This window comes from Micromesistius poutassou (assembly GCF_964030765.1).
Source record: "Micromesistius poutassou genome assembly, chromosome: 3".
Taxonomy (NCBI): Eukaryota; Metazoa; Chordata; class Actinopteri; order Gadiformes; family Gadidae; genus Micromesistius; species Micromesistius poutassou.
The window spans coordinates 22506839-22534586 of NC_140273.1; the positions used below are offsets into that span (position 1 = coordinate 22506839).

The window sequence follows — 27748 nt, forward strand, 5'->3', positions numbered from 1 at the left end:
ATGTCTCAGGTGAAGCAGGTGGGCCTGCTGGCAGCAGGCTGTCAGCCCTGGAACAAAGACGTGTGCGCTGCCAGCGGAGACCGCTTCGCCTACTGTGCAACTCTGGCGATATACATCTACCAGGTACAGGGTGTACTGGGTACTACACACACACACATCTACCAGGTACAGGGCATACTGGGTACTCCACACACACATCTACCAGGTACAGGGCGTACTGGGTACTGCACACACACATCTACCAGGTACAGGGCGTACTGGGTACTGCACACACACACATCTACCAGGTACAGGGTGTACTGGGTACTGCACACACACATCTACCAGGTACAGGGTGTACTGGGTACTCCACACACACATCTACCAGGTACAGGGCGTACTGGGTACTGCACACACACATCTACCAGGTACAGGGCGTACTGGGTACTGCACACACACACATCTACCAGGTACAGGGCGTACTGGGTACTGCACACACACACATCTACCAGGTACAGGGCGTACTGGGTACTGCACACACACATCTACCAGGTACAGGGCGTACTGGGTACTCCACACACACATCTACCAGGTACAGGGCGTACTGGGTACTGCACACACACATCTACCAGGTACAGGGCGTACTGGGTACTCCACACACACATCTACCAGGTACAGGGCGTACTGGGTACTGCACACACACATCTACCAGGTACAGGGCGTACTGGGTACTGCACACACACACATCTACCAGGTACAGGGCGTACTGGGTACTCCACACACACATCTACCAGGTACAGGGCGTACTGGGTACTGCACACACATCTACCAGGTACAGGGTGTACTGGGTACTGCACACACACATCTACCAGGTACAGGGCGTACTGGGTACTGCACACACACATCTACCAGGTACAGGGCGTACTGGGTACTACACACACACATCTACCAGGTACAGGGCGTACTGGGTACTGCACACACACACATCTACCAGGTACAGGGCGTACTGGGTACTGCACACACACACACACATCTACCAGGTACAGGGCGTACTGGGTACTGCACACACACATCTACCAGGTACAGGGCGTACTGGGTACTGCACACACACACATCTACCAGGTACAGGGCGTACTGGGTACTACACACACACACATCTACCAGGTACAGGGCGTACTGGGTACTACACACACATCTACCAGGTACAGGGCGTACTGGGTACTGCACACACACATCTACCAGGTACAGGGCGTACTGGGTACTGCACACACACATCTACCAGGTACAGGGCGTACTGGGTACTGCACACACACATCTACCAGGTACAGGGCATACTGGGTACTACACACACATCTACCAGGTACAGGGCGTACTGGGTACTGCACACACACATCTACCAGGTACAGGGCGTACTGGGTACTACACACACATCTACCAGGTACAGGGCGTACTGGGTACTGCACACACACATCTACCAGGTACAGGGTGTACTGGGTACTGCACACACATCTACCAGGTACAGGGCATACTGGGTACTGCACACACATCTACCAGGTACAGGGTGTACTGGGTACTGCACACACACACATCTACCAGGTACAGGGCATACTGGGTACTCCACACACACATCTACCAGGTACAGGGCGTACTGGGTACTGCACACACTGGCACAGGGGCCTTTGTTTTGGAAAACTGCTTTTAATCGCTGAAAGTGTGTTCTTTAAATGTCATTTCAAAATGACATTTAAAGAACGACTGGGCTGAGAGTTGTAAGAAGGAGGGGACATGGTTACTGCCCATATCACTTCATTAAGAAGTTACTCCTTCACCCTGACACTGAAGTCTGAAGACGAAGAAGATTGACCAGTTTGCCGGTGGCCTTCTATGCTGTTTGAGTCTAGTCCAGATATGTCAACTCGTATCCTTTAGCCAGTCTTTTTGAGCTGCTCTTGTGTTGAATCTAGTTCATCCGTTTCCACCTGGCTGTACCTTTCCTCTCTCTCCCTGTCCCCCTCTCAGCTGGACCAGCAGTACAATGAGTTTAAGCTGCGCTCCATCATGTCGGAGCACAAGAAGACCATCACAGCCATCAGCTGGTCCCCGGACCACCCCGACCTGTTTGCCTCCGCCTCCGCTGACAACCTGCTCATCGTCTGGAACGTGGCCGAGCAGAAGGCCGTAGCGCGACTAGACAACACCAAAGGTACGCTGTCAGGTGGACCTGATGCTGTGTGTGTGTGTGTGTGTGTGTGTGTGTGTGTGTGTGTCCTTGATGTGCTGTAGCGTGTTGAGGAATCGTGTCGTTTACATTCAGCAGATGCTTTTATGGATATCTCTGAGAACAGAGCATGCATTCGGAATGGTACTAGCTACGAAAGAAAAAGAAAAATGACAAACTCACAAAGCGATTGGCAGACGGGTTCCAGTGTCAGTGTAAACGGAGGGTGAGTGAGACGGACACTGCCGGTGACACCATAGCTCAGGCTGTATTCGTCCTGGTGCAACAACATTGTATCACATAATCACATTAAAGTCTGTTGTTGAGCCTCAGAGTCAGTGAGTGTTCCCTCTAAGGCTTATGATAAATATAAAAAAAATAGCTGAAAATGAACATAAAAGATGAACTTAGTTTCTGCCAAGTTCAAGGCCCATTGTCACAATGATCTGGTCTCAGCAGATACCCTGACTCTGTTGGTTCTTATGTCATATTTGGAAGCTCAATCTGTAAATTTTTCCCAAAAAAATCTCACCAGAAGTAACCATTTATGCCCCCGGACCCCCCTAGCGTTGCTAGGTTACCAACTCACAGCACCACTGCTACAAAAAAATCCAGGGGAAACACTGCACAGGCCCACGAGGACGTGACCGCGTTGACATCTGAGCGTGTTCCTGCGCAGGTATCCCTGCGTCGGTCAGCTGGTGTTGGAACTCCACCACGGGCGTGGCCTTCGTGTCCCACCGGGGGCCCCTGTACATCTGGGTCTACGCCGGGCCCGACGCCGCCGTCACCGTCCACAAAGAAGCGCACTCCTTCCTCTCGGACATCTGCCTCTTCCGATGGCACCCCACCAAGAAGGGCAAGCTGGTGTTCGGCCACACCGACGGCAGCTTGTCCATCTTCCAGCCCGGTAAACGGATTGTTAGCCGCGTTCGGAAAAAAAAGAGTGGAACTGCTTGGCAGAGATTAATGAAGTGTAGGATCTGACCTCGTGTTTTCTCTGAATGAATGACGGTCTTGTTTTAGTAACAGTGGCAAAGGGGTCGTAGATTACTTTAACGGCGATCACATAAGACGTACTTCAGTTTTCGGTTCACTGGCTCTTTAGTAATCATCCACTGGCCGTGATAGTGGACGGCAGATAGTGAAGCGTTCAGCTCCATTCGTCATTTACACTGTCAAAAGGAAAGCAAGAAATATTGTTGTGCAAATAAATGGACAACAATAAGCAAACGTATCGAACATATACATATATATATATATATATGTATATATATATATATAGGCCTATATATTTTTGGGGGATGTATATAAATATATAATAACGTAACTGACTTGCTGACCTCTGACCTGTCCCCAGGCTCTAAGAGTCAGAAGCACGTGCTGCGTCCAGAGTCCTTAGAGGGCACAGATGAGGAGGACCCCGTCACGGCTCTGGAGTGGGACCCCCTGTCCACCGAGTACTTACTGGGTGAGACACCGGTCTTGTGTATCATAAGAGGAGATGGATTTGTGTGATATCAGGTTAATATAATATATAATACAACATATATCGGGATATTCATTCATGCAGTCCAAATAGCTTGTGTCTGATGATTCTGGGAGAATGAATGAAATAACTGAGCTGCGAACTTCACTATGACGTTTTCACAGAAAACACTCAGTTTAGTTTTTGTGTGGGTTTACATTGTAGTGAAATGTAGTGAAATGTAGTGAAATGTAGTGAATCAAATTAAGATGAATATTGATGAAGGTGTGCGTGTGTCCTGTGTTTGTGCGTCGGTAGTTACGCGACACATGAAGTGGCGTGGAGGACACTTCTCTCTCTCGATGATGAAGGTCACACGGTGTATGAAGTGTGTGTTTTTCGTTGCAGTGTCTAACCTTCACAACGGCATCAGGCTGGTGGACAGCGAGGCCTTGAACTGCATCACGTCCTTCTGCTTCCCGTCGGCGGCGGCGTCGGTGCAGTGTCTGGCCTGGGTCCCGTCGGCACCGGGCCTGTTCATCACCGGAGGTAGGCCCCGGACAGACTCCAGATCTGTGTGTGGACTGTGGACCTTCAAATACAGGCCGGTACCACCGTGGTTTGTACCTGGGTCTCTTCTAGAACCGACCGGCCAACATCAGGCTGGTGATCTAGAGCAGTGGTTCTCAACCCTTTTTTCAGTGATGTACCCCCTGTGAAATATTTTTTCAGCCAAGTACCCCCTAACCAGTACCCCCTAACCAGTACCCCCAAACCAGTACCCTCTAACCAGTACCCCCTAACCAGTACCCCCTAACCAGTACCCTCTAACCAGTACCCCCTAACCAGTACCCCCTAACCAGTACCCCCTAACCAGTACCCCCTAACCAGTACCCTCTAACCAGTACCCCCTAACCAGTACCCCCTAACCAGTACCCTCTAACCAGCACCCCCTAACCAGTACCCCCTAACCAGTACCCCCTAACCAGTACCCCCTAACCTGCACCCCCTAACCAGTACCCCCTAACCAGTACCCCCTAACCAGTACCCTCTAACCAGTACCCCCTAACCAGTACCCCCTAACCAGTACCCTCTAACCAGTACCCCCTAACCAGTACCCCCTAACCAGTACCCCCTAACCAGTACCCCCTAACCAGTAACCCCTAACCAGTACCCCCTAACCAGTACCCCCTAACCAGTACCCCCTAACCAGTACCCCCTAACCAGCACCCCCTAACCAGCGCAAAGCATTTCTGTTTTGGCCTCCTGTGCCACTCGTCCCTCCGTGTTTTCTAAAGAATCTCCGCTACGCTTCAACCACGACGCCGTCGTTGATCCAAGTGATTGACAGGTGATGACGCCAGGTGGCATGTGACAGGTCGGGTCGAACCATCCTGGTATGGGGGGGGGGGGGGGGGGGGAGAGACTCTGGGTTTCAAGGATAATGAAATCGAATAGCCTACTGAATATAAATTTCATTTTATGAACCTATACTTATATTTTCCTGAAATATTTATTCAATAATTATTTTTAAAGGAGTTTCGCATCGGATGCTAAGTATATTTTAAAATCTCCCGTACCCCCTGGAGTGCCGTCACGTACCCCCAGGGGTACGCGTACCCCCATTTGAGAACCACTGGTCTAGAGGGTGGGTTGGTTTGGTTGCGTTGGGCGTTCATTTGGCCCTGTTGGTAATGTGGATGCGGTTGCCGTGGTAATGACTCATCTACTAACCATCCACTGCAGCGCCAGCGTTCGTCCCTCCACAGGTTACGTCACGTTCCAGCTTGTTGTTTGATCTGCGCATGCACGCTACAACAACCAGTCGGGTTGGAATTCTAAGTGAAAATTGACATGATTTAAATATTGATTAAAGTTAAAAAACAAAAGAGGTGCGTTCAGAAGGCTCTGCTGTTGAAGCCCATCTGGTGCTGCTGCTGCCAGACTCTCAGGTGGGGGTCCTGAGGATCTGGAACGCGTCCCGCTCCAGCCCCCTGGACAACATCAAGCTGAAGAAGACGGGCTTCCACGCCCTGCACGTCCTCCACTCGCCGCCGGCCAAGAAGGGTACGGCGGGAAGCCATTCATCACTCATCTTACTTTAACTCTGATTCTTTCAGATTGTTGTCTTAAGGTTTACGTGACGACGGTCCGAACCGAAGACGCAGAAGTGGTGTCGCCTCTTCACTTTTTATTCCGCGTTTAGACGAGCGGTTTTCGGGAGGAAATCTTGCGCGCAGACGGTGACGCAGAAGTGTGTGGAATTCGATCGGGGACGCATTGGCAGGCGGGCGGCCAGGTGGCGCCGTGATACACTGTCACACAACGCCGCCGTGTCTGAGCGCACGCGTAGAATCTTCCTTCTTCTAGAGTTTTGCGTCTCGGCAGTGTGGACGGAAACGCTACGGCGGAGCGTGCGCGTCATCAGCTACGGCGGTATCCGTCGTCAGGAAAACAATTCAGTCTAATATGAACGCTGACAGGGTGGATGACAGTAGGAGGTAGGGGTGTGCCGTTTTGAAAGCTCATTTGAACGGCATTGTGTTTTTCTCTCATTGTTTTCCTGATGACGGATACCCTGTAGCTCTATACTGTTGCATATTATAAATAATGTTATAATATATGTAACATTAGTCATGTATATTTCTCAAAATGTCCTGTTAAGAAATGGAGGGAAATTCCCACCTAGTTGTATACTGCTTGGATAGGCGATTTACAATCTATCATGTGTATTTCTAAAAATATGAATATATTTGCCTGTTCTGTCCATATGCAAGTCTCAAGCAGCATCCATTAAAGGTGACATATCACACCACTAGGTGTCAGTGTGATTAGCCGTTACAAGCCGTTTTGAAGATCTGCCTCTTCTGACATCATCAAGTCCACCTAGATGTGTGCTGGATAGATCAGTCCACCAGCCCTACCCAGTGGACCGTAGCAAACGTTGCTCATCAATCAATCCATCATACATCTAGGTGGACACGCCCACTTGTGATGTCAGAAAAGGCCGATTTCCAAAACGTCTTGTAACGGCTAATCACACTCACGCCTGGTGGTATGATATGTCACCTTTAAGGTAGTAGCGCAATTCATTAACCATAACTGTGCACCAAAGCTATATCTGAATAACTGGTGTGCAGTTTATTTTTGTGCTGTTATTTTAGGATGTCATTATGGCCACTGATAATGAGAAGAGAGAGCCAATGATTGTATAATCACACAGAATTGTGGCTTAAATCATCCTGCCTCGAAAACAAACCAATTCAACATCAGTTTTACACCAGACGTTGGCTTTTGTCTTCAAACTGTTACCCACCACACATCCTTATGGACCGTATTCGTTTTTTCATCATCATGTCATTCTCCCTACTCATCACCGCCCCACATCTCCTCTCCTCCCACCCCTCTGTGTAGCCCTGGGCTCCAGCTCCCCCAGCAAGAGTCAACACACCAGCTCCACCAGCGAGGCCGTGCCCCCGCCCACTCTGTCCCACAACCACTCCTTCTCCCTGCCCCCCGGACACGCTGTGTGCTGCTTCATGGACGGAGGCGTCGGCCTGTACGACATGGGAGCCAAGAAGTGGGACTTTCTAAGAGACCTGGTATATAACGACCACTACCAGAGACCTGGTATATAACGACCACTACCAGAGACCTGGTATATAACGACCACTACCAGAGACCTGGTATATAACGACCACTACCAGAGACCTGGTATATAACGACCACTACCAGAGACCTGGTATATAACGACCACTACCAGAGACCTGGTATATAACGACCACTACCAGAGACCTGGTATATAACGACCACTACCAGAGACCTGGTATATAACGACCACTACCAGAGACCTGGTATATAACGACCACTACCAGAGACCTGGTATATAACGACCACTACCAGAGACCCGGTATATAACGACCACTACCAGAGACCCGGTATATAACGACCACTACCAGAGACCCGGTATATAACGACCACTACCAGAGACCTGGTATATAACGACCGCTACCAGAGACCTGGTATATAACGACCACTACCAGAGACCTGGTATATAACGACCACTACCAGAGACCTGGTATATAACGACCACTACCAGAGACCCGGTATATAACGACCACTACCAGAGACCCGGTATATAACGACCACTACCAGAGACCTGGTATATAACGACCACTACCAGACCGCTACCAGAGACCTGGTATATAACGACCACTACCAGAGACCTGGTATATAACGACCACTACCAGAGACCTGGTATATAACGACCACTACCAGAGACCTGGTATATAACGACCACTACCAGAGACCTGGTATATAACGACCACTACCAGAGACCTGGTATATAACGACCACTACCAGAGACCTGGTATATAACGACCACTACCAGAGACCTGGTATATAACGACCACTACCAGAGACCCGGTATATAACGACCACTACCAGAGACCTGGTATATAACGACCACTACCAGAGACCTGGTATATAACGACCACTACCAGAGACCTGGTATATAACGACCACTACCAGAGACCCGGTATATAACGACCACTACCAGAGACCTGGTATATAACGACCACTACCAGAGACCTGGTATATAACGACCACTACCAGAGACCTGGTATATAACGACCACTACCAGACCACTACCAGAGACCTGGTATATAACGACCACTACCAGAGACCTGGTATATAACGACCACTACCAGAGACCCGGTATATAACGACCACTACCAGAGACCTGGTATATAACGACCACTACCAGAGACCTGGTATATAACGACCACTACCAGAGACCTGGTATATAACGACCACTACCAGAGACCTGGTATATAACGACCGCTACCAGAGACCTGGTTGTAACGACCACTACCAGAGACCTGGTATATAACGACCACTACCAGAGACCTGGTATATAACGACCACTACCAGAGACCTGGTATATAACGACCACTACCAGAGACCTGGTATATAACGACCACTACCAGAGACCTGGTATATAACGACCGCTACCAGAGACCTGGTTGTAACGACCACTACCAGAGACCTGGTATATAACGACCACTACCAGAGACCTGGTATATAACGACCACTACCAGAGACCTGGTATATAACGACCACTACCAGAGACCTGGTATATAACGACCACTACCAGAGACCTGGTATATAACGAGAGCTACCAGAGACCTGGTATATAACGAGAGCTACCAGTAGGAATATGATGAGAATATGAACACAGTGAATCGGCATCGTTTCACATCCAGTGTGTTGGCAAAATATGGACCGGTTTCAACTATTTACTTACTTATCGGTAATTAGCATGTATGCAATTAGGGATGGCATCATCATGAACGCTGTTGCTGATTTTTACTGCTTAGAAACTGCTTGAAAGAATGAATAAAGCCTATGAACTGCGCAGGAAAAATCTGAAAATCAATTATTAACTCACTAATTTTTTATTCTGGCTTATTCTGCAACGGCTTTGTGACCATTGTCATGTTGTTTGTTGACACATTTCTAATGAATGGACTCCACCGGTCATCTCCTCCAGGGTCACGTGGAGACCATCTTCGACTGCAAGTTCAAACCAGACGACCCGAACCTCTTGGCCACAGCCAGCTTTGACGGGACTATCAAAGTCTGGGACACCAACACCCTGACAGCTGTCTACACCTCCCCGGGCAACGAAGGAGTGGTCTATTCTCTATCCTGGGCCCCTGGTAGAACGATACCACACACACACACACACACACACACACACACACACACACACACACACACATAGCAGCCAAGTAGAATAGATGTATCTGTGATAAAAAAATCTTGAGGATAAGACACAATCATTAGGAGTATTTTTGGTGTATTATCCACCGACATGATCAGGAAAATACTGTTGACGTATTCATGTTTAGAAGGGTGTGTGTGTGTGTGTCTGTGTGTTTTGCTGAAGGAGATCTGAACTGCATAGCCGGGGCTACGTCTCGTAACGGAGCATTCATCTGGGATGTGAAGAAAGGGAAGATGATCACGCGCTTCAACGAGGTGGGCGTCACCGCCATTTGGGAGCACGCTGAACGGCTGGAGCGTCATTATTCACCTCATCTATGCGCTTCATTGGTACATTGTCGCTTTGTCGTTTTCTTTCTGGTGTAGCACGGGAAGAACGGCATCTTCTGTATATCGTGGAGCCACAAGGACTCGAAGAGGATCGCCACATGCAGTGGAGATGGGTTCTGGTCAGTACCATGTGTTCTTCTTCTGAGTCTTCCGACGTGTGAAAGTACTGGACCCTATGAAGAGATAATCTAGGACTGAAGCAACAGTTTCTGCCATCGGTATATTATTGAGCTACTTTGCCACTGACAGGCTCAGATTATATTCTATCATTGTGGAAAGGATTTCTACAGGGAAATGAAACTTTCTTTACCTTCTTAAATCGTGTGACAACTGATATAGTTATTGTTATTGTCATAACAACTCTCCTTCAACTGAATCTTTTAGATAGATCTACACTACATTTACCCTAGTCCAACGTTCCTCTCCTCTCGCCAGCCCTCACTCATGTTTCCACCATTCTCCTCCGCTCTTGTGAGACTTCTCACTGATTGTGCATCTGGGTCTGAATGTGGTGTTTTTGTCCAGTATCATTCGGACCATTGATGGGAAAGTTCTCCACAAGTACAAGCATCCTGCCGCTGTCTTTGGTTGTGACTGGAGCCAGAACAACAAGTAAGAACACGGAACATTAAACAGGATCAAAACCAACGTTTTACTCAAACATTGCTTCATCTCTACCTCATAGATCCTCAGATAACTACATTTTAGTCCTATTTATTCACATTTCAAGAGAGATCTGAACTCAGACATCAGTGCAAAATACCTTAACAAAAGACATTACTGACAAACATTAAGTGTAGTGAGGGTTAGCCATAGCCTGGCTCCGCCCGCCTCCATACTTCCGCTCAATTTCCATTTCCCTTCAGTACTACTGTCTGGGTTTGCGGTATTTTCGCAGGTTTTCTGCAGCCAATTTTTTGGGCCGTCAAATCAGCAAACAGCCTGGCTGAGAACGTTGACGTTGAGGTCGTGCGCTGGTTTGAGTCGTAGTCAAACGTCGAACAGTGATTGGTTATGGCAGATCCAGAGTGGCACTGGGGCAGATCTAATAGTTTCAAACTCCAACAGACGCCCGCCTTCAGTGAGTTAAGGTTTGTCAATGGAGAAAGGCCAGACTCTGTGTGCAAATGAACTGAAGTAGGAGATTCTGGTAGGACCAGGCTAGGTTAGCCACCAAGCAATCAAAAATATATTTTTGATACATACCATGCAGTCTGACATATTTTCTGTCTATCGCTCTCTCTGTCTAACGCTCTCTCTCTCTGTCTCTATTTCTCTCTCTCTCTGTCTCTCTCTCTCTCTGTCTCTCTCTCTCTCTGTCTCTATTTCTCTCTCTGTCTAATGCTCTCTCTCTCTGTCTCTATTTCTCTCTCTGTCTAACGCTCTCTCTCTCTCTCTGTCTCTATTTCTCTCTCTCTCTGTCTCTCTCTCTCTCTCTCTCTCTCTGTCTCTCTCTCTCTCTCTCTGTCTCTCTCTCTCTGTCTAACGCTCTCTCTCTCTCTCTCTCACTCTCTCTCTCTCTCTCTGTCTCTCTCTCTCTCTCTCTCTCTCTCTCTCTCTCTCTCTCTCTCTCTCTCTCTCTGTCTCTCTCTCTCTCTGTCTCTCTCTCTCTGTCTCTCTCTCTCTGTCTCTATCTCTCTCTCTCTCTCTCTCTCTCTCTGTCTCTCTGTCTTCGTAGGGATATGATAGCGACGGGCTGTGAGGACAAAAACGTGCGAGTGTACTACCTGGCCACCAGCTCTGAGCAGCCACTGAAGGTGTTCACTGGACACCTGGCCAAGGTCTTCCACGTCCGCTGGTCCCCGCTACGAGAGGGAATACTCTGCTCTGGCTCCGATGACGGGTAAGGGAGACCGCCGACGGTGGTGGAAAAGAGGGATTGAGCAAGTGTACATGTCGTAGAATATAGATCACGTCGTCCCTCAAAGCAGCACGCAAGACTGTTACGCGGCTCAACGCAACAAAGAAACAGGGCAGGAGACAGCGCGACAATCCACGTTTCTTTCACGTTTATTTCTCCGTGAAAAGCATGTAACACAAAAATGATCTCTGCAGTCGGTGCGTAACCGCAAATCAAATCTCCCGCCGCCGTCTCTCGGAGGCCAGGCCCCTTTTATGCGGTTCCAGGGACACGCCCCGTACGCGGGCACACCCCCTGATCCTGGAACATGTGGGACCAGGCCTAGGAGAGAAACGAGAACAGGAGCAGCACACACAATATGACCCCTGAAAGGCCAAGGTGGCCGTAACAAAGACGCTTTGCAGAGCAAGCATTTCAAGAAATACAAAAAAATGCTCAGGCTGTGGTCGCTAAGTGGAACTATAGCCTACCCCCATCCAGACGTACGAGGCTTATGACCTGACGCTTGACCCCGTCCGTCTCCTCTACCCTCTCCCCCCCCCCCCCCGTGCAGCACGGTGCGTATCTGGGACTACACGCAGGACGCCTGCATCAACGTGCTGAGCGGCCACACCGCGCCGGTCAGGGGGCTGCTGTGGAACACAGAGGTGCCCTACCTGCTGACCTCAGGTACAGTCCTGGTGACCACACCGGCTTATACTGAGGGGAACGTAGAGAGAGAGAGACCTCAGGTACAGTCCTGGTGACCACACCGGGTTATAGTGAGGGAACACTGAGGGGAGAGAGAGAGAGACCTCAGGTACAGTCCTGATGACCACACCCTGAGGGAATCACCGAGGGGAACGTAGAGAGAGAGAGAGCGTTAGACAGAGAGAGAGAGATAGAGACAGAGAGAGAGAGCGTTAGACAGAGAGAGAGAGCGTTAGACAGAGAGAGAGAGATAGAGACAGAGAGAGAGAGAGAAATAGAGACAGAGAGAGAGAAATAGAGACAGAGAGAGAGAAATAGAGACAGAGAGAGAGAGATATAGAGACAGAGAGAGAGAAATAGAGACAGAGAGAGAGTGTTAGACAGAGAGAGAGAGAGCGTTAGACAGAGAGAGAGAGAGATAGAGACAGAGAGAGAAATAGAGACAGAGAGAGAGAGAGTGTTAGACAGAGAGAGAGAGATAGAGACAGAGAGAGAGAGCGTTAGACAGAGAGAGAGAGAGATAGAGACAGAGAGAGAGAGAGCAATAGAGACAGAGAGAGAGAGCGTTAGACAGAGAGAGAGAGAGAGAGAAATAGAGACAGAGAGAGAGAGCGTTAGACAGAGAGAGAGAGATAGAGACAGAGAGAGAGAGCGTTAGACAGAGAGAGAGAGAGAGAGACAGAGAGAGAAATAGAGACAGAGAGAGAGAGTGTTAGACAGAGAGAGAGAGAGATAGAGACAGAGAGAGAGAGAGCAATAGAGACAGAGAGAGAGAGCGTTAGACAGAGAGAGAGAGAGCGTTAGACAGAGCGAGAGAGAGAGAGACAGAGAGAGAGAGTAATAGAGACAGAGAGAGAGAGAGAAATAGATGGGACGCCATGAGCTCAGGAGGTAGAGCGGGTCGGCTGGTAACCACAAGGTTGCTGGTTCGATCCCCGGCTTCTCCTCCTAGCGGAGTGTGGAGGTGTCCCTGAGCGAGACGCCCTCACCCTGACTGCTCCTGACCCGCTGGCTGTCGCCCTGCGGGGTCGACTCCGCCGTCGGTGTGTGAACGTGTGAATGAACGGGTGAATGTCAGTCAACACCCGTTTACCACCCTGCTGTGCATCATGCTGCAGGCTCCTGGGACTACACCATCCGCGTGTGGGACACCCGGGACGGGACGTGCCTGGACACGGTGTACGACCACGGAGCCGATGTCTACGGTAGGAGCAGGCCCGGAGATCAGGTGCACGTTGTCATCAGTGGGGAAGCCATTTTGTGTCGACCACAAAGGAACCAAAACACTGTGATTGGTTCAGCCTTCAACACCATCTTATTGATCGTGATCCTGATCCTGATCGTGATCGTGTGACCTTATTGGTCCTGTCCAGGGCTGACGTGTCACCCCAGCCGCCCGTTCACCATGGCCAGCTGCAGCAGGGACAGCACGGTGAGGCTGTGGTCGCTCACCCCCCTCATCTCCCCCCTGCTGCTCAACATCGTCACCGAGCAGCCCTGGGACCGCATCCTGGGCAACACCGGTGAGCCTGGGGGGGGGGGTCACCGTCCGTCCGTCTTAAAGGCTGCATGTGTCCATTGATCAGAGTTCATTGAACTCTAAGATCAATGTTGGAGTGTTGGGCAAGTTCACACGTCACATGAACTAGTTCAAAGTTCAGTTCATACAAAAGAAAATGAATAAATTCACGTTCATAGTTCACCAGTTCAGTTTTGAACTAGTTCACGTTCAGTTCATTAACAGTTTTTTTAGAAACTGAAGAAAAACTGTTGGAGTGAGTATTCTGTGCTTATCTTTTAAATTAATCCTCTCCATCACCTGCTGCCCATCACTACAATCTCAGATTTTTTGTGGATATTATTTGTACACCTGTTTCATTCATCACAACTAAGGCAGTAACTCCATTCAATAAACACGTCATCTGGACCTAAGCATCAAATCACAATGTCACAAAATCTGAACTAGTTCACGTTCAAGTTCTTTAGTTAAAAATATGTTATGTTCAGTTCAAAGTTCATAGAAAAATGAACTTGTTCAATGAACTAGTTCATGCACAACACTGGAGTTCATTATAGTATCTTTAAAGATGTATCTCGGTGCACAGATAAATAGTAAGGTAGTAAATTGGATCGATTTCAAATGCAGCGTGTCACTTTTTTCGGCTTTAATTATAGCAGTAGTTTTTTTACATAGAAAACCACAGTATGGTCGTTTTCTGTGATCTGTCATTATAATCGTGTACAGCCCCAGATAGGTATGTGTTGTAGGCATGGGCAAAATGATTCTTTTTCCGGGAATCAGTTCTTTCAGTTCCCTTCACTATCACAATTCGTTCGTTTGATTCGTTCGTTCAGTTCGTTCAGTTTGTTAAGTCATATGGTCAGTTACGTCATTTGGCAGGGCATCTCAGGTGTCTGGCCTCACCACTTTGCTTTTAAATATGAGGTACGCCCGCAAACGAAGCCTTTAAAACCACCAGAAGGTCTCAGACGGTGACGGTGCTCGGGGAAAACAGCTAATTTCTGTAGCATTAGCCTACGACGCCGCTCGAGCATTACACGTGTGGTTTGAGAACGTTTTAGACTCAATCAATATGAGAACGTTTTAGACTCAATCAAAATGAAGTCGAGGGGAGACGAAGCTCTGTTCGTTTCTATCTTTTATTTACCATATTGATTGAGTGACCATAATTTTATTTTATGTAAAAAAAAAAAAAAGGAATCAGTTCTCTTCTTTTTGGGAATCAGTTCTCGTCGTTCACCTTCGGGATTCGTTCGTTCTGACCGAATCGTTTGCGAATCGCCCATGCCTAATGTGTTGGCGTGTGTTGTGGTGTGGGTACGCGTTAAAGACCTGAAGGTGTTCTCTGTCCCGCAGACAGAGCCATGGTGCCTGGCTCCCCTCCGCTCCTCTGTGGCAAAGTGTCCCGGGACGTCAAGCAGGAGCTGGACAAACTCACCTCGGAGGCCAGGGTGAAGAAGCTCCGATGGTTCTCCGACTGCTTCTCGGTAACCGAATCCAAATCAAACTTCATTTGTAGTGTGTGTTCATGCAGACAGAACTAAACAAAGTGCTTAAGGGAGACAAAACAACAACACACAATTACCACCTAAAGCGCTAAACAAAGGGAAACAAGTTTTTTAAAAAGGGGAATCCAAATAGACCCAGGGAAACATTTGAGAGGAAGGATCAACCGAGGAAAATGATCACGTGATCCGGAGAGAGCAGCCACTACAGTGTGTCAGAACTCATTCCATGGCTGAGAGGCTCTACCCTTTAGTAGCACCTGATATGGAGGGCTCGGTCCTGTTATGGATGTGTTTATCACCTGTTATGGATGTGTTTATCACCTGTTATGGATGTGTTTATCACCTGTTATGGATGTGTTTATCACCTGTTATGGAGCGGTTGGTCCTGTTAGTGTTTATCACCTGTTATGGATGTGTTTATCACCTGTTATGGAGCGGTTGGTCATGTTAGTGTTTATCACCTGTTATGGATGTGTTTATCACCTGTTATGGAGGTCCTGTTATGGATGTGTTTATCACCTGTTATGGAGGTCCTGTTATGGATGTGTTTATCACCTGTTATGGATGTGTTTATCACCTGTTATGGATGTGTTTATCACCTGTTATGGATGTGTTTATCACCTGTGATGGATGTGTTTATCACCTGTTATGGATGTGTTTATCACCTGTGATGGATGTGTTTATCACCTGTGATGGATGTGTTTATCACCTGTTATGGATGTGTTTATCACCTGTTATGGATGTGTTTATCACCTGTTATGGATGTGTTTATCACCTGTTATGGATGTGTTTATCACCTGTTGTGAATGTGTTTATCACCTGTTATGGATGTGTTTATCACCTGTTATGGATGTGTTTATCACCTGTTGTGAATGTGTTTATCACCTGTTATGGATGTGTTTATCACCTGTTATGGATGTGTTTATCACCTGTTATGGATGTGTTTATCACCTGTTGTGAATGTGTTTGTGTGTTCCTGCCTCAGCCTCCAGGGGGCAGCAACAACCTGTGGGACCTGGTCTCCGTCATCAACGGACAGGACGACTCTCTGCTGCCCCCCAGCTACAGCAAGGGGGTCATGCACATGAAGCACCTGCTGAGGTTTAAAACCGTACGTCTCCGTCTCCAATCACCTGCAAAGGCATTGATAATGTGTATCATCAGGGCAGCAATTTATATATGTATTGTTATTTTTTAATTCTAATTTATTGTGGTGTCGTTGACTGTCGTCTGTCCTAAGATACAATCCAATGCGCTGCTCTACACATAGACAATAAGCATACGTGCTCCTGCATGAATGACTTGACTTTAATTCCTTTACATCTTACGTCCACCTCACATACTCTATGACTGCTCTATCAACAAAGTGGCTTGAGGTGACTTGGGGGTCGACACACATTAGTCATTAGCTGGCCCCAGTGTTGTTTATTCCTTATAGAGCTTAATCTTATCCTGTCATTAATACTGCTCCTTTAAAGCAGCAGTATGGATGGATGTTGCTCTGGATGTTGCTCTGGATGTTGCTCTGGATGTTCTGGATGTTGCTCTGGATGTTGCTCTGGATGTTCTGGATGTTGCTCTGGATGTTGCTCTGGATGTTGCTCTGGATGTTGCTCTGGATGTTGCTCTGGATGTCGCTCTGGATGTTGTTCTGGATGTTGTTCTGGATGTCGCTCTGGATGTTGCTCTGGATGTCGCTCTGGATGTTGCTCTGGATGTTGTTCTGGATGTTGCTCTGGATGTTGTTCTGGATGTTGCTCTGGATGTTGTTCTGGATGTCGTTCTGGATGTTGCTCTGGATGTTGTTCTGGATGTTGCTCTGGATGTTGTTCTGGATGTCGCTCTGGATGTTCTGGATGTTGTTCTGGATGTTGTTCTGGATGTTGCTCTGGATGTTCTGGATGTTGCTCTGGATGTTGCTCTGGATGTTGTTCTGGATGTTGCTCTGGATGTTGCTCTGGATGTTGCTCTGGATGTTGCTCTGGATGTTGCTCTGGACGTTGTGTGTTGCAGTCCGACGCCCAGCAGCTGACCATAGTGAAGATGTCTAAGTTCGGCGGAGGCATCGGAGCTCCCAGTAAGGAGGAGAGCCTGAAGGAGGCGGCTGACATCCACCTGAGGCTGGGGCAGATCCAGCGCTACTGTGAGCTCATGGTGGAGCTCGGACAGGTAGGACGCTGAGCCCCCCCTCTGAGCCCCCTCTGAGCCCCCCCCCCCCCCCTCTGAGCCCCCTCTGAGCCCCCCCTCCCAAAACCACCGTCTGTTTCTGTTGACAAATAATTGAAAAAACATTTTTTTCAACAATAATCGAGTAATATTGTAACAGCTCTGGGTTCTGTTCTTATAGTCGCATGCTGGTCGATGTCGATGTTGTGATTGGGTGCTCAGAAGGAGGAGGCGGGCCTTGGGGAGGGGAGATACGGGGAGGGGCTTGGCTGCAGCCTACCACGACGTGTGTCACCCAACGAGAATGATTGGTTGATTCGCACCATATCGTACTCTGATTGGGTCACTCTAGCAGCAACGTTTTCAATGATGTAACCTATTAGCCCGGGATCAGTGGATATCATTTTTCTCTAGTAGTAGTATTTGTTGTGTGTGTGTGTGTGTGTGTGTGTGTGTGTGTGTGGCTAACGTTTGGAGTACCAATAGAGGATCCCGTACTAGATGTGATGTTCTTCTAAAACAACGTGAGCGTCCTGTTTGTGTTTGAAGTGGGACAAGGCTTTATCAGTGGCCCCAGGAGTCTCCATGAAGTACTGGAAGAAACTCATGCAAAGGTATTGCTCCATGTCCTACACGGTTTACCTACATAACTACACTCAGTTCTGTTCATGATGAATAGAACCACCTTAAAACCACCTTACTGGGAATTAAAGACTACTGTAGAGTCGCCGCATACACAAGTAAAGCCTTTGTTTCTATATCAAAAATATATGATATATATATATATATATATCTCTATCTCTCTATCTCTATCTCTATCTCTAGATAGATAGATAGATAGATATCTATCTATCTATCTATCTATCTCTCTCATTATTAACGCAAACCCATTTTAACGGCGTCAATTTTTTGATCAACCTAGATTAACCTTCTTTTTATTTTATTTTTTTCACCCTTTTATTGATGGACAGTGTTACATTCTGTGAGAGATGATTTGCTCCCAGTGAGAATGTTAGTGTGAAATTAAACACTACAGTATATGCCAATGTTGATTTCAATAAAAAAAAACATTTGCACAAAGCAAGCAGATCCACTTTTGTTAAGATGTTGATAAGAGCATTAAAATGAGAAAAAATAATGGGGCAAAAAGAAATCAAGGGACATTTAGAATAGATAAAAATGTGTGATTAATTAACTATGACATTAATGCGATTAATCGCGATTAAATATTTTAATCGTTTGACAGCACTAATATATATACACACACACACACACACACACATACACATGTGTGTGTTATCTATTTATGTATAAAGTATTATATGTGTAGGTCTTAATATGAATTGGATCATCTTGTAAGTGTTGCTGTGACCCCACAGGAGAGCAGACCAGCTGATGGCGGAGGACAACGACGACGCCATCCCGTACTGCATCGCCACAGGCGACGTCAAGAAGCTGGTCAACTTCTTCAGCGGCAGAGGGCAGCTGAAAGAGGCCCTGCTGGTAGCACAGGTACAGCGATGGTTCAGCGATGGGACCGCTGTATGTGGACCTCCTCCTCTGCTGCTGCGTCTCCGCCAGGCGGTGCATGTGAACGGTTGGTCATCTGTGTGTTCCTAGGGTGCATGTGAGGGCAACATCCACACACCTCAGAGCTCAGTCAACAACCACAGCACTAGTGCCGTGGACAACAAGCAACAGTACCAGAGGTGTGTACCCCTCCTCCTCAGAATGCACCGGTCCACACACACGCACACACACACGCACGCACGCACGCACACACACACACACACACACACACACACACACACACACACACACACACACACACACACACACACACACACACACACACACACACACACACACACACACACGCGCGCGCTTCTCAAGCTGTTGTGATTATGCTAAACGTGTTTCACTTTGTTCGGATTTTACTTCAACCGGTGCCAGGTCAGCTTTTTACTCCATTCTAAAAATATCTGAACTGGAAGGTTTCTCTAAACCACACCGACCCGCAGGAATCCATCTGCACGTGATAAATATCAGACGACCGTCAACAAATAAAAGAGATTATAAAACGGGGGGCCTAAATCAAGCGATCTGATTGGTTCCCAACCGTTGTATACTGAGCGTATACACACAGCTATGACGCCCGTTCAGTTTACAGAGTTCAGTATCACTCCGCGCCTAACTCTAACTGTTGTTTATGTATACATAAAAGCGATAGCGTAGTTCACTGAAGCCTAAAAAACATGTTGATTGCTGGAGAGGGTGGAAATGTTGTAAAGCAATAGGCACACGGTCGGCAATTTAGCCTTCTATCGAGTTCGAGTGAACTCGATAGAAGGCTAAATTGCCGGCGAACCGAGCTACCGTCTTTAGCCTAGCCTTCTCTCTGAAGGACGCTACAGTGTGTTGCATAGCAACCGCCGTACACTTTGCCGGCAGCCAGGAGGGACTACTTTTTTGTATTCGTTAAAAAAAATGCTTTTCCGACTTTCTAGCTTTTTCAAAATTGAGGGTGTCTATGACTTTCATTTCGCCATACTTACGTAACCGTTTTATAAAAGCAATAGATCACTTCAGTCAGTGGTATACGGTCATTATACCACAGTGAAGGGGGTCGCTGCGCGTCGGGACGGACAACGCCCCTTAACTGTGGTATAATGAGCGTATACCACGGCCTGTCGTGATCTATTGCTTAATTATAACAACCGACGACCCTGGAGAGTTTGCTGAGGAGAAGGCGTTCCCAGTGCAGGTTTAAGCCGCTCTCCTGAGGGGCCTCTGGTAGGACTGAGTCGTGGTGTGACGGTGGCTCAGGAGTCCCCTTTGTGTCTCTCCCAGCCTCCTCCACAGGGTGTGTACGGAGCTCGCCGAGTGGTACTTCCAGGACGGCTGCTGCGTGCTGGCGGCCTGCTGTCACCTCGCCGTGGACAACATCGAGGTGTGTTCTTATAGTCCGACCATGTCCTTGTTGTTTTGATAATGAACAGGACAGATATCGATATGGATGGACCGAGCCACAAATGTAAAAACAGCCTCATTTGTTCAGCTAGGCGACTCCAGTCTTTGCTCATTGTCTGGTGTGTGTGTGTGTGTGTGTGTTCTTCCTGGGGTGTTCCCAGTTAGCTCTGTCCACTCTCATTCGTGGTAATGAGTTGGAGCTGGCGGTCTGCGTTGGGGACGTTCTCGGGGAAGCAGCTGCGAAGAGCACCGCTTACTGCCTCGAGCTTTTAGCCAGAAAGTACATGACGGCACCCACCTGGTAAGGTGCACCTCACCCTACAGCTGGTACTGGTAGTTCAACTACTGCAGAACCGCAGTTCAGGTTCCCTGCACATACTTAACAGCACACGAATTGTATCTTTAATATTCAGAATAAACAGTTACTAAATGAATGGAAATGTTTTCAAGTGGATAAAGGAGTGACACATCAAATACAGGCTGAAGTGTTTTATAACCGTTGTTTCTTTTCTTTTGTTGATTCACACATTCACTCACCCTCACCCTCCTCACCCTCCTCACCCTCACCCTCACCCCCCTGACCCTCACCCTCCTCACCCTCCTCACCCCCCTCACCCTCCTCACCCCCCTGACCCTCACCCTCACCCCCCCTCACCCTCCTCACCCTCCTCACCCTCCTCACCCTCCTCACCCTCACCCTCCTCACCCTCCTGACCCTCACCCCCCTCACCCTCACCCCCCTCACCCTCCTCACCCTCACCCTCCTCACCCTCCTCACCCTGACCCTCACCCTCACCCTCCTCACCCCCCTCACCCCCCTGACCCTCACCCTCCTCACCCCCCTGACCCTCACCCCCCTGACCCTCACCCCCCTCACCCCCCTCACCCTCCCCACCCCCCTCACCCTCCTCACCCTCCTCACCCTCCTCCCCCCCTCACCCCCGCTGTGGGTGTGCCGTCCACCACCAGGGAGCTGTCAGCCGACCTGCTCCACATGATCCCTGACAACAAGATCCTTTTGTCCAAACTATGTGCTTTTTACCCTGGAAGCCCTGCTGAAAACAACACTTTGCATGCCCGGGTTAGTCCACAACTTTGTCGTTTTTAACAGTCATAACAAATAAACATGTTTCTTTTCTTAAATCCAATCTAATATTTGTGTAACGTTGTGGTTCCAGTGCGGCCTGCCGCCTTTGGAGGAGTGCAAGAGCCTGGCCGAGGCCAGCCTGTCTGAGGGAGACCTGTTCTCAGCGCTTCAGTTCTACCTCCTCAGCGACGAGCCAGAGACCGCCCTGTCCCTAGGTCTACAGCAGGTCAAAGGTGAGCCCTGTCCCTAGGTCTACAGCAGGTCAAAGGTGAGCCATAGGTCTACAGCAGGTCAAAGGTGAGCCCTGTCCCTAGGTCTACAGCAGGTCAAAGGTGAGCCCTGTCCCTAGGTCTACAGCAGGTCAAAGGTGAGCCCTGTCCCTAGGTCTACAGCAGGTCAAAGGTGAGCCCTGTCCCTAGGTCTACAGCAGGTCAAAGGTGAGCCCTGTCCCTAGGTCTACAGCAGGTCAAAGGTGAGCCATAGGTCTACAGCAGGTCAAAGGTGAGCCCTGTCCCTAGGTCTACAGCAGGTCAAAGGTGAGCCCTGTCCCTAGGTCTACAGCAGGTCAAAGGTGAGACCGCCCTGTCCGTAGGTCTACAGCAGGTCAAAGGTGAGCCCTGTCCATAGGTCTACAGCAGGTCAAAGGTGAGCCATAGGTCTACAGCAGGTCAAAGGTGAGCCATAGGTCTACAGCTTACTTTGGGTTCATAATAAGCATTTATATCAAGGTTTGAACACAGCCTTGCCGTTTTGTGCTTCTCCCCCTCCCCAGAACAATTGAGTGGATCTGATTGGACGGTGGATAGTGTCCAGCCAATCCTGGACCTGCTGAGTTACATCAGAACAGATCGTCTCGTCATGGTCAAGATGACTGAGTAAATGCAATGATAACAAATGAGTAGTAGTAGTGGTGGTAGTAGTAGGATAAGAGTGTCATATAAGCTTGGTAGACCAGGGCAGTGGGGTCACAGTCCCATTTGCCCCGTGTTAAAACCCCTTATAGACCTCTGAAGAATAAGCCCCGCCTCCGAGGCTCGGGTTCCCTCGGTCAAACGTCTACGGGGAATAACACGGGGTTTATGAATGATCGTACATAACAAACTCTGTAGGCGGCGGAGAAGTAAAAGCTGCATCACGTTTTGAAATTTTTCCATCTAGTGTCGACTGGCTTTTTGGATTGTCGGTGCCGTTAAAGAAGTAAACGATTATTAATGCTACTTTAACGGCACCGACAATCCAAAAAGCCAGTCGAAGTAGAAGTGAACAAACAAAGCTTTCCGGGGAAAACCCTGCAGTAAATCTGACAGTATAAACCCCGCCGGGCCCAGAGGCTCTGGCCGACCCTGGAACGACCCTCAACATCGGGGACGATAAGATTAGGACTATTCTTTATAGTATTTTGAGGTACAAGGCACCTTGATGTTGGTTGGTTTGAGCGTGTGTGTGTGTGTGTGTGTGTGTGTGTGTGTGTGTGTGTGTGTGTGTGTGTCCAGGGCCCGTAGTGAGCTGTTGATACTCTGCGGCTACATCGGAGCTCTGCTGGCCATCAGAAGACAATACACCAGCATCGTCTCTGCACTATATGAATACACCAGGTGCGTCTCTCCATCCGTAGTTCACGCATTGAAAAGCAATTCAAACAGAATATGTGGTATAGTTGTTTCACAATTGTATTCGACTAAAGTGAGGTATTGATTGTGTATTTGACCGCATTCAATTTAAGTGACCCATTTTTAAAATGAATATTTGAAGCTGGTCTTTGCCACCATTCCAAATCCCTTTTGTCCTGTGATTGCTCCTTAATGGTGTGTTGTAACACCAGGGAGTGGTGGGCGTTCCGATAACGCCATGGCCGGAGCCTGATAGCCCAAGTCTAAAGCTGGCTTCACACAACAACGCTCCGGGGTGAAACCGACAAAATATTTATCAGATGTGCCTTTCGTTTAGACGGCGACAGCGTTTTCAGGGGCTTAAAAACGCCAAAAAATGAACCCACCCACCCCAGAGTGGAAATCTTAAAAACGCTCCACCGTTGCGTTTCCGTCTAAAGGCTTAACAACGCAAAGGTGTGCTCTGAGCTGCTCACGCTGGCTCTCGTCCCGTACGTGTTGACGTCCACGTGCAATACAGGCAAACCACAACAAACATGTCGGATTTCACACACTTTTGCTTCACCGTGTGCACGCAGATTTCCACCCAAAGACGCTCGTCTAAACGCGGAATGAAAAGTGGGAACGCCACTTTTAAACCAACCAACTCCTCGACTCTGCAGCCCTCATCCTGAGGGTCCCACGCTCACACTCTGGTCTCAGCTGGTCTCGTCTTAGCGTGTACAAGCCCGGAAGTATCCACCAAGCAAGGACCCTCCCACCCAACCGCGCTCCGTGTATTTCCATGTCGCTCCATGGTGTGGGGTGCTTGTCGATAATTAGTATTCATTTTTCTCTTCATTTATTTTCTCTTGAGTCGCATGGCTCATTTTTGTTTTGTTTTGTGAATGCACCGCAAAAGACAAAAGACGGACTGTGAGAAGTTTAATGTCAAGCTGTGTCTTGCATTTGGAAGCTGTGTCTATTTATTTATCTGTCAGATAGTCAGTCAGAGGATGTAGCCAGGCCTCCCCAGCTAATATTATGATCCAGACAGAACGGCTGTAGTGCTTTTAGTTTGAGGGGTTACACAAGGAAATGTCAACACTGTTAAGTAGGAGATAAGGTATTATAATAACAATGGTAACAATGACATTAACCTTTTTATTTATGTAATTATATGAAAGAATGATTAATGACCAATCAAGCAGTTGAGAACGCCACTCTCACATATGGAGTATAATTATTTCCGATTAGCTTTGTGCAGATATGGACAATGTTTTACACATATTCACCACACTAGATACTTGATATTATGTTAAAACTGTGTTAAATATCAATATCAGCAATCTAACAGTGTGCAATATAGTTCAATGTCTTGTCCTTAAAGCCACACCAATTTGAAAGAAATCTGTCAGTTTTTCAAAGATTTTGTCATGCAAGTATAATGTATACTTTTATACTTAGTTTGAATATCATCAAACTAAAACCACCAAACAAATGATTCTGTTGAGAACTATTTCGAGCCATTTTCCATGTGATTCTCCTCAGACACGAATACACAGTGATTGCATTCAGTGTTAGGCTTATAGCCACTAGCACTATAATGCACAGAGAGCTGTATTTGGTGAAGGCTGAATATATTGTATATAATGCAGACAGAGTCAAAGCGCTTCTATCTGGCGAGCAGGAGTTAGGATGCTTCGCTGTTTCATCTTGCGTCTCACAAGTACGGGCGCACATTTCCCTTGTGCTGCGAGTCGTTTTTTCACAAGGTTAGGTGGATCCCCTCAACTCAACTGACCTGTCCAGCCTTCAGCGAGCCCTTTTTAATTTACTCACGACGTACCACGAGTTAATAAGACGCCGTCCTCGGAGCGACGCTGGTCCTGTGGCGTCCACTGGCTCTCTGAAACTAGCTTCATTCTGGATGTCAAATCCACGGACTCAGCTGCTCCAAAGGATTCATGTGAATTATATATTTTGTTCAGCGGAGGATATCTTAGGAGTTAACAGACATTGATTTTTTTACGTCGATATTTGCAGTATTTATTCAGTTTGGGGAATCTCAAGTAGTCTTTAAAGTGCTGACAGGACTCAGTGGGGATTAATTACTTTCAGAAAGCCTTCTGTACGGGTTGGTACTAAGACGTGTTACACACCAACGCGCCTCATTGCTGTGGCCCACCAAAAGGTCTCCTCTTTGATGAGCGTGCTCCCTCTAGTGGCTGCCGGTGGGAGTTCACCACCGTGTTTATCGAGTGGTTAAAACCAGGAAATCTAATTCACCATGAGTCTGCACGCCGGTGCTCACTGAATGTCGATCGTCCAATCGCATTGGCCCAACGCTCACCGCAAGACGCGTATTTGCACAAAGAGTTCAACTAGAGTTCAACTTTTGTCCCTCCCCTTTCAACGCTGTGCGATCCCCCCCCCCCCCGCCCACACGCCAGCCTTCCCACAACCCCTTGCCCCACCGCGCCTGCGTCCAGTCCCAAAGTGACTGGGGAGGCCACGCTGGAGGCCACGCGTCTGGTGCTGCCCCCGGTCGTGGTCAGACCCCGTTATCCATCCAGTCGGATCATTTGTGTTTTCCGGGAACACACACAAAACAAATAGTGCAGACTAAATGTCCGGCCCTGTTAACGTTAACTATTCGCCAGTGGCCGTGGTGTAAGAGAGCTCATCCACTCTTAAATGTGCCGTGCATTACCATAACAGCACACCCAGTGGGAGTGGCTGATCCCTCACTCCGAGGTCCATGTTCACGAGGTCCATTAGGAAGGGTCACCCTAACGCCACCGTCTGGGTGTGTGTCCTCCCCCAGCCAGCTGCTGAAGCGGAGGGAGGTGTGCGTCCCGCTGAGGATAGAGCAGCTGTCAGCAGAGCTGGAGGCCTGGAGGACCTGCGCCTACACCAGCAGCAGGTTGGACGCCCCCCCCCCGCCCCCCCCCCCCCCCCCCCCCCCGCCGCTGCACCCACACAGGCCAGCCTTCCTCTGTTGGACCAACACAAACACAAACCCTTATTGGGATTAGTGATATGTATGTACGCCTGTAGTCAAATCGGATTGGTGGCCTTTAATTAAATGTAGCTGTTTTCAGACAGACGGAAAACACACAATTATATCCGCAATTACAAATTCAGTTTGCTGTTCAATACCAGCCCGTTCTTTGCTTCCTAATATTGATAGCTCATTGAGAGCTGATGTATTTCAGATGGACAATGTTTCACACACATTCACTACACTATGTACTTCATATTATGTTAAAACTGTGTTGAAGATCAATATCAGCAATCTAATCTAAATAATATATAATATATATAATATAATATAAATAACGATCTGGTTATGCAAGTGAAAATCATCAAACTAATCCCAGTGCATCTCCACAAAACACCACGACACATGTCAGCGTTTCTCCTCTGTCGTGACGTTTTGAAGGCCTTCTCGTACCACTCAGGGTCCTAACGAGACCCCTGCCTCGTGTCCGTCGTGATAAAGCGGTTTTGTGTGACCTGGGTTGTGTCTATGTTGCTCCCAGCAGCCCTCCGTCAGAGCAGCAGAGCCAGGAGTTCACCTGCCTGCAGAAGAGACTGTGTCCCACTGGGTCAGGTAAAACCAACCTCCTCTCTCTCCTCGCGTTCCCTCCACTCAAACGCACCACGTCTCGTTACGTCCAAACGTCGCTGGGGACCACCGTGGAACCGTTCTGCTTGTCACCTTTACATCAATACCACACTGGATGTTTGAGGTGAAACACGACGATAATAACTCAGATAACTCCAATAATAACTCTCGTTTAAAGAGCCTCTGTTGTGCCTGTTGCTCCGTGTTTTCCCAGGCTCCGTGGTTCTGTTTGGCCCGGACTACGTGACCGGCTCCAACCTGCCCAGCCACTCGGACGTCCAGCTCTCCTGCTTCACAGGCCAGAGGATACAGGTGTGTGTGTGCGTGCGTGCGTGCGTGCGTGCGTGCGTGCGTGCGTGCGTGCGTGCGTGCGTGCGTGCGTGCGTGCGTGCGTGCGTGCGTGCGTGCGTGCGTGCGTGCGTGCGTGCGTGCGTGCGTGCGTGCGTGCGTGCGTGCGTGCGTGCGTGCGTGCGTGCGTGCGTGCGTGCGTGCGTGCGTGCGTGCGTGCGTGCGTGCGTGCGTGCGTGCGTGCGTGCGTGCGTGCGTGCGTGCGTGCGTGCGTGCGTGCGTGCGTGCGTGCGTGCCTGTTTATTCCGCTACATAGTGCTATTCTTTGGTTTCTTAGAGGAATTGACTTCACGCGCGGGTGTGTTCTCTCTCCGCGCAGGGCCCCGTGTTCCTCCTTGAAGACGGTAAATCGGCCATCTCTCTTAACGACGCCCTGATGTGGGCCAAGGTCAACCCCTTCTCCCCCCTGGGGACGGGCGTGCGCCTGGTGCCCTTCTGACGGGCTGCGGACGCAGCAGTCGGCCGCGGCCCGCGGGCACAGGGAGGGACGCCCGGTCTGGGCGTCTGTTCACACATCACACGCTTTTCAGTTTGGTCGCTTGATCGCTGTGCCCAGACGTATCTGTTTGACATTTGGGTTTGTAGGATTCAGGG

At 48.7% G+C, this 27748-nt stretch overlaps 1 protein-coding gene across 2 annotated transcripts; it reads left to right on the forward strand.

Annotated features, from left to right (window-relative positions):
* On the forward strand, positions 1–27593 carry wdr17 (WD repeat domain 17; the record flags this gene model as incomplete). 2 transcript variants are annotated; one of them, XM_084465488.1, is made up of 31 exons in its annotated part: positions 1–123; positions 1999–2182; positions 2877–3107; positions 3558–3668; positions 4074–4214; positions 5610–5732; positions 7080–7267; positions 9217–9385; positions 9616–9707; positions 9819–9901; positions 10308–10394; positions 11461–11625; positions 12197–12312; positions 13452–13538; positions 13707–13856; positions 15212–15342; positions 16349–16474; positions 17377–17532; positions 18079–18143; positions 18909–19041; positions 19150–19238; positions 20380–20479; positions 20661–20800; positions 21469–21580; positions 21678–21819; positions 22359–22461; positions 23080–23181; positions 26003–26101; positions 26721–26791; positions 27021–27118; positions 27474–27593. In XM_084465488.1, 31 exons carry the CDS (start codon positions 1–3, stop codon positions 27591–27593), a joined length of 3837 nt encoding a protein of 1278 aa, XP_084321614.1. The 2 variants fall into 2 exon arrangements, with proteins under 2 accessions (XP_084321614.1, XP_084321615.1); XM_084465489.1 differs by having other exon boundaries at positions 26724–26791.
* Between the last annotated feature and the right edge of the window lie 155 nt (positions 27594–27748).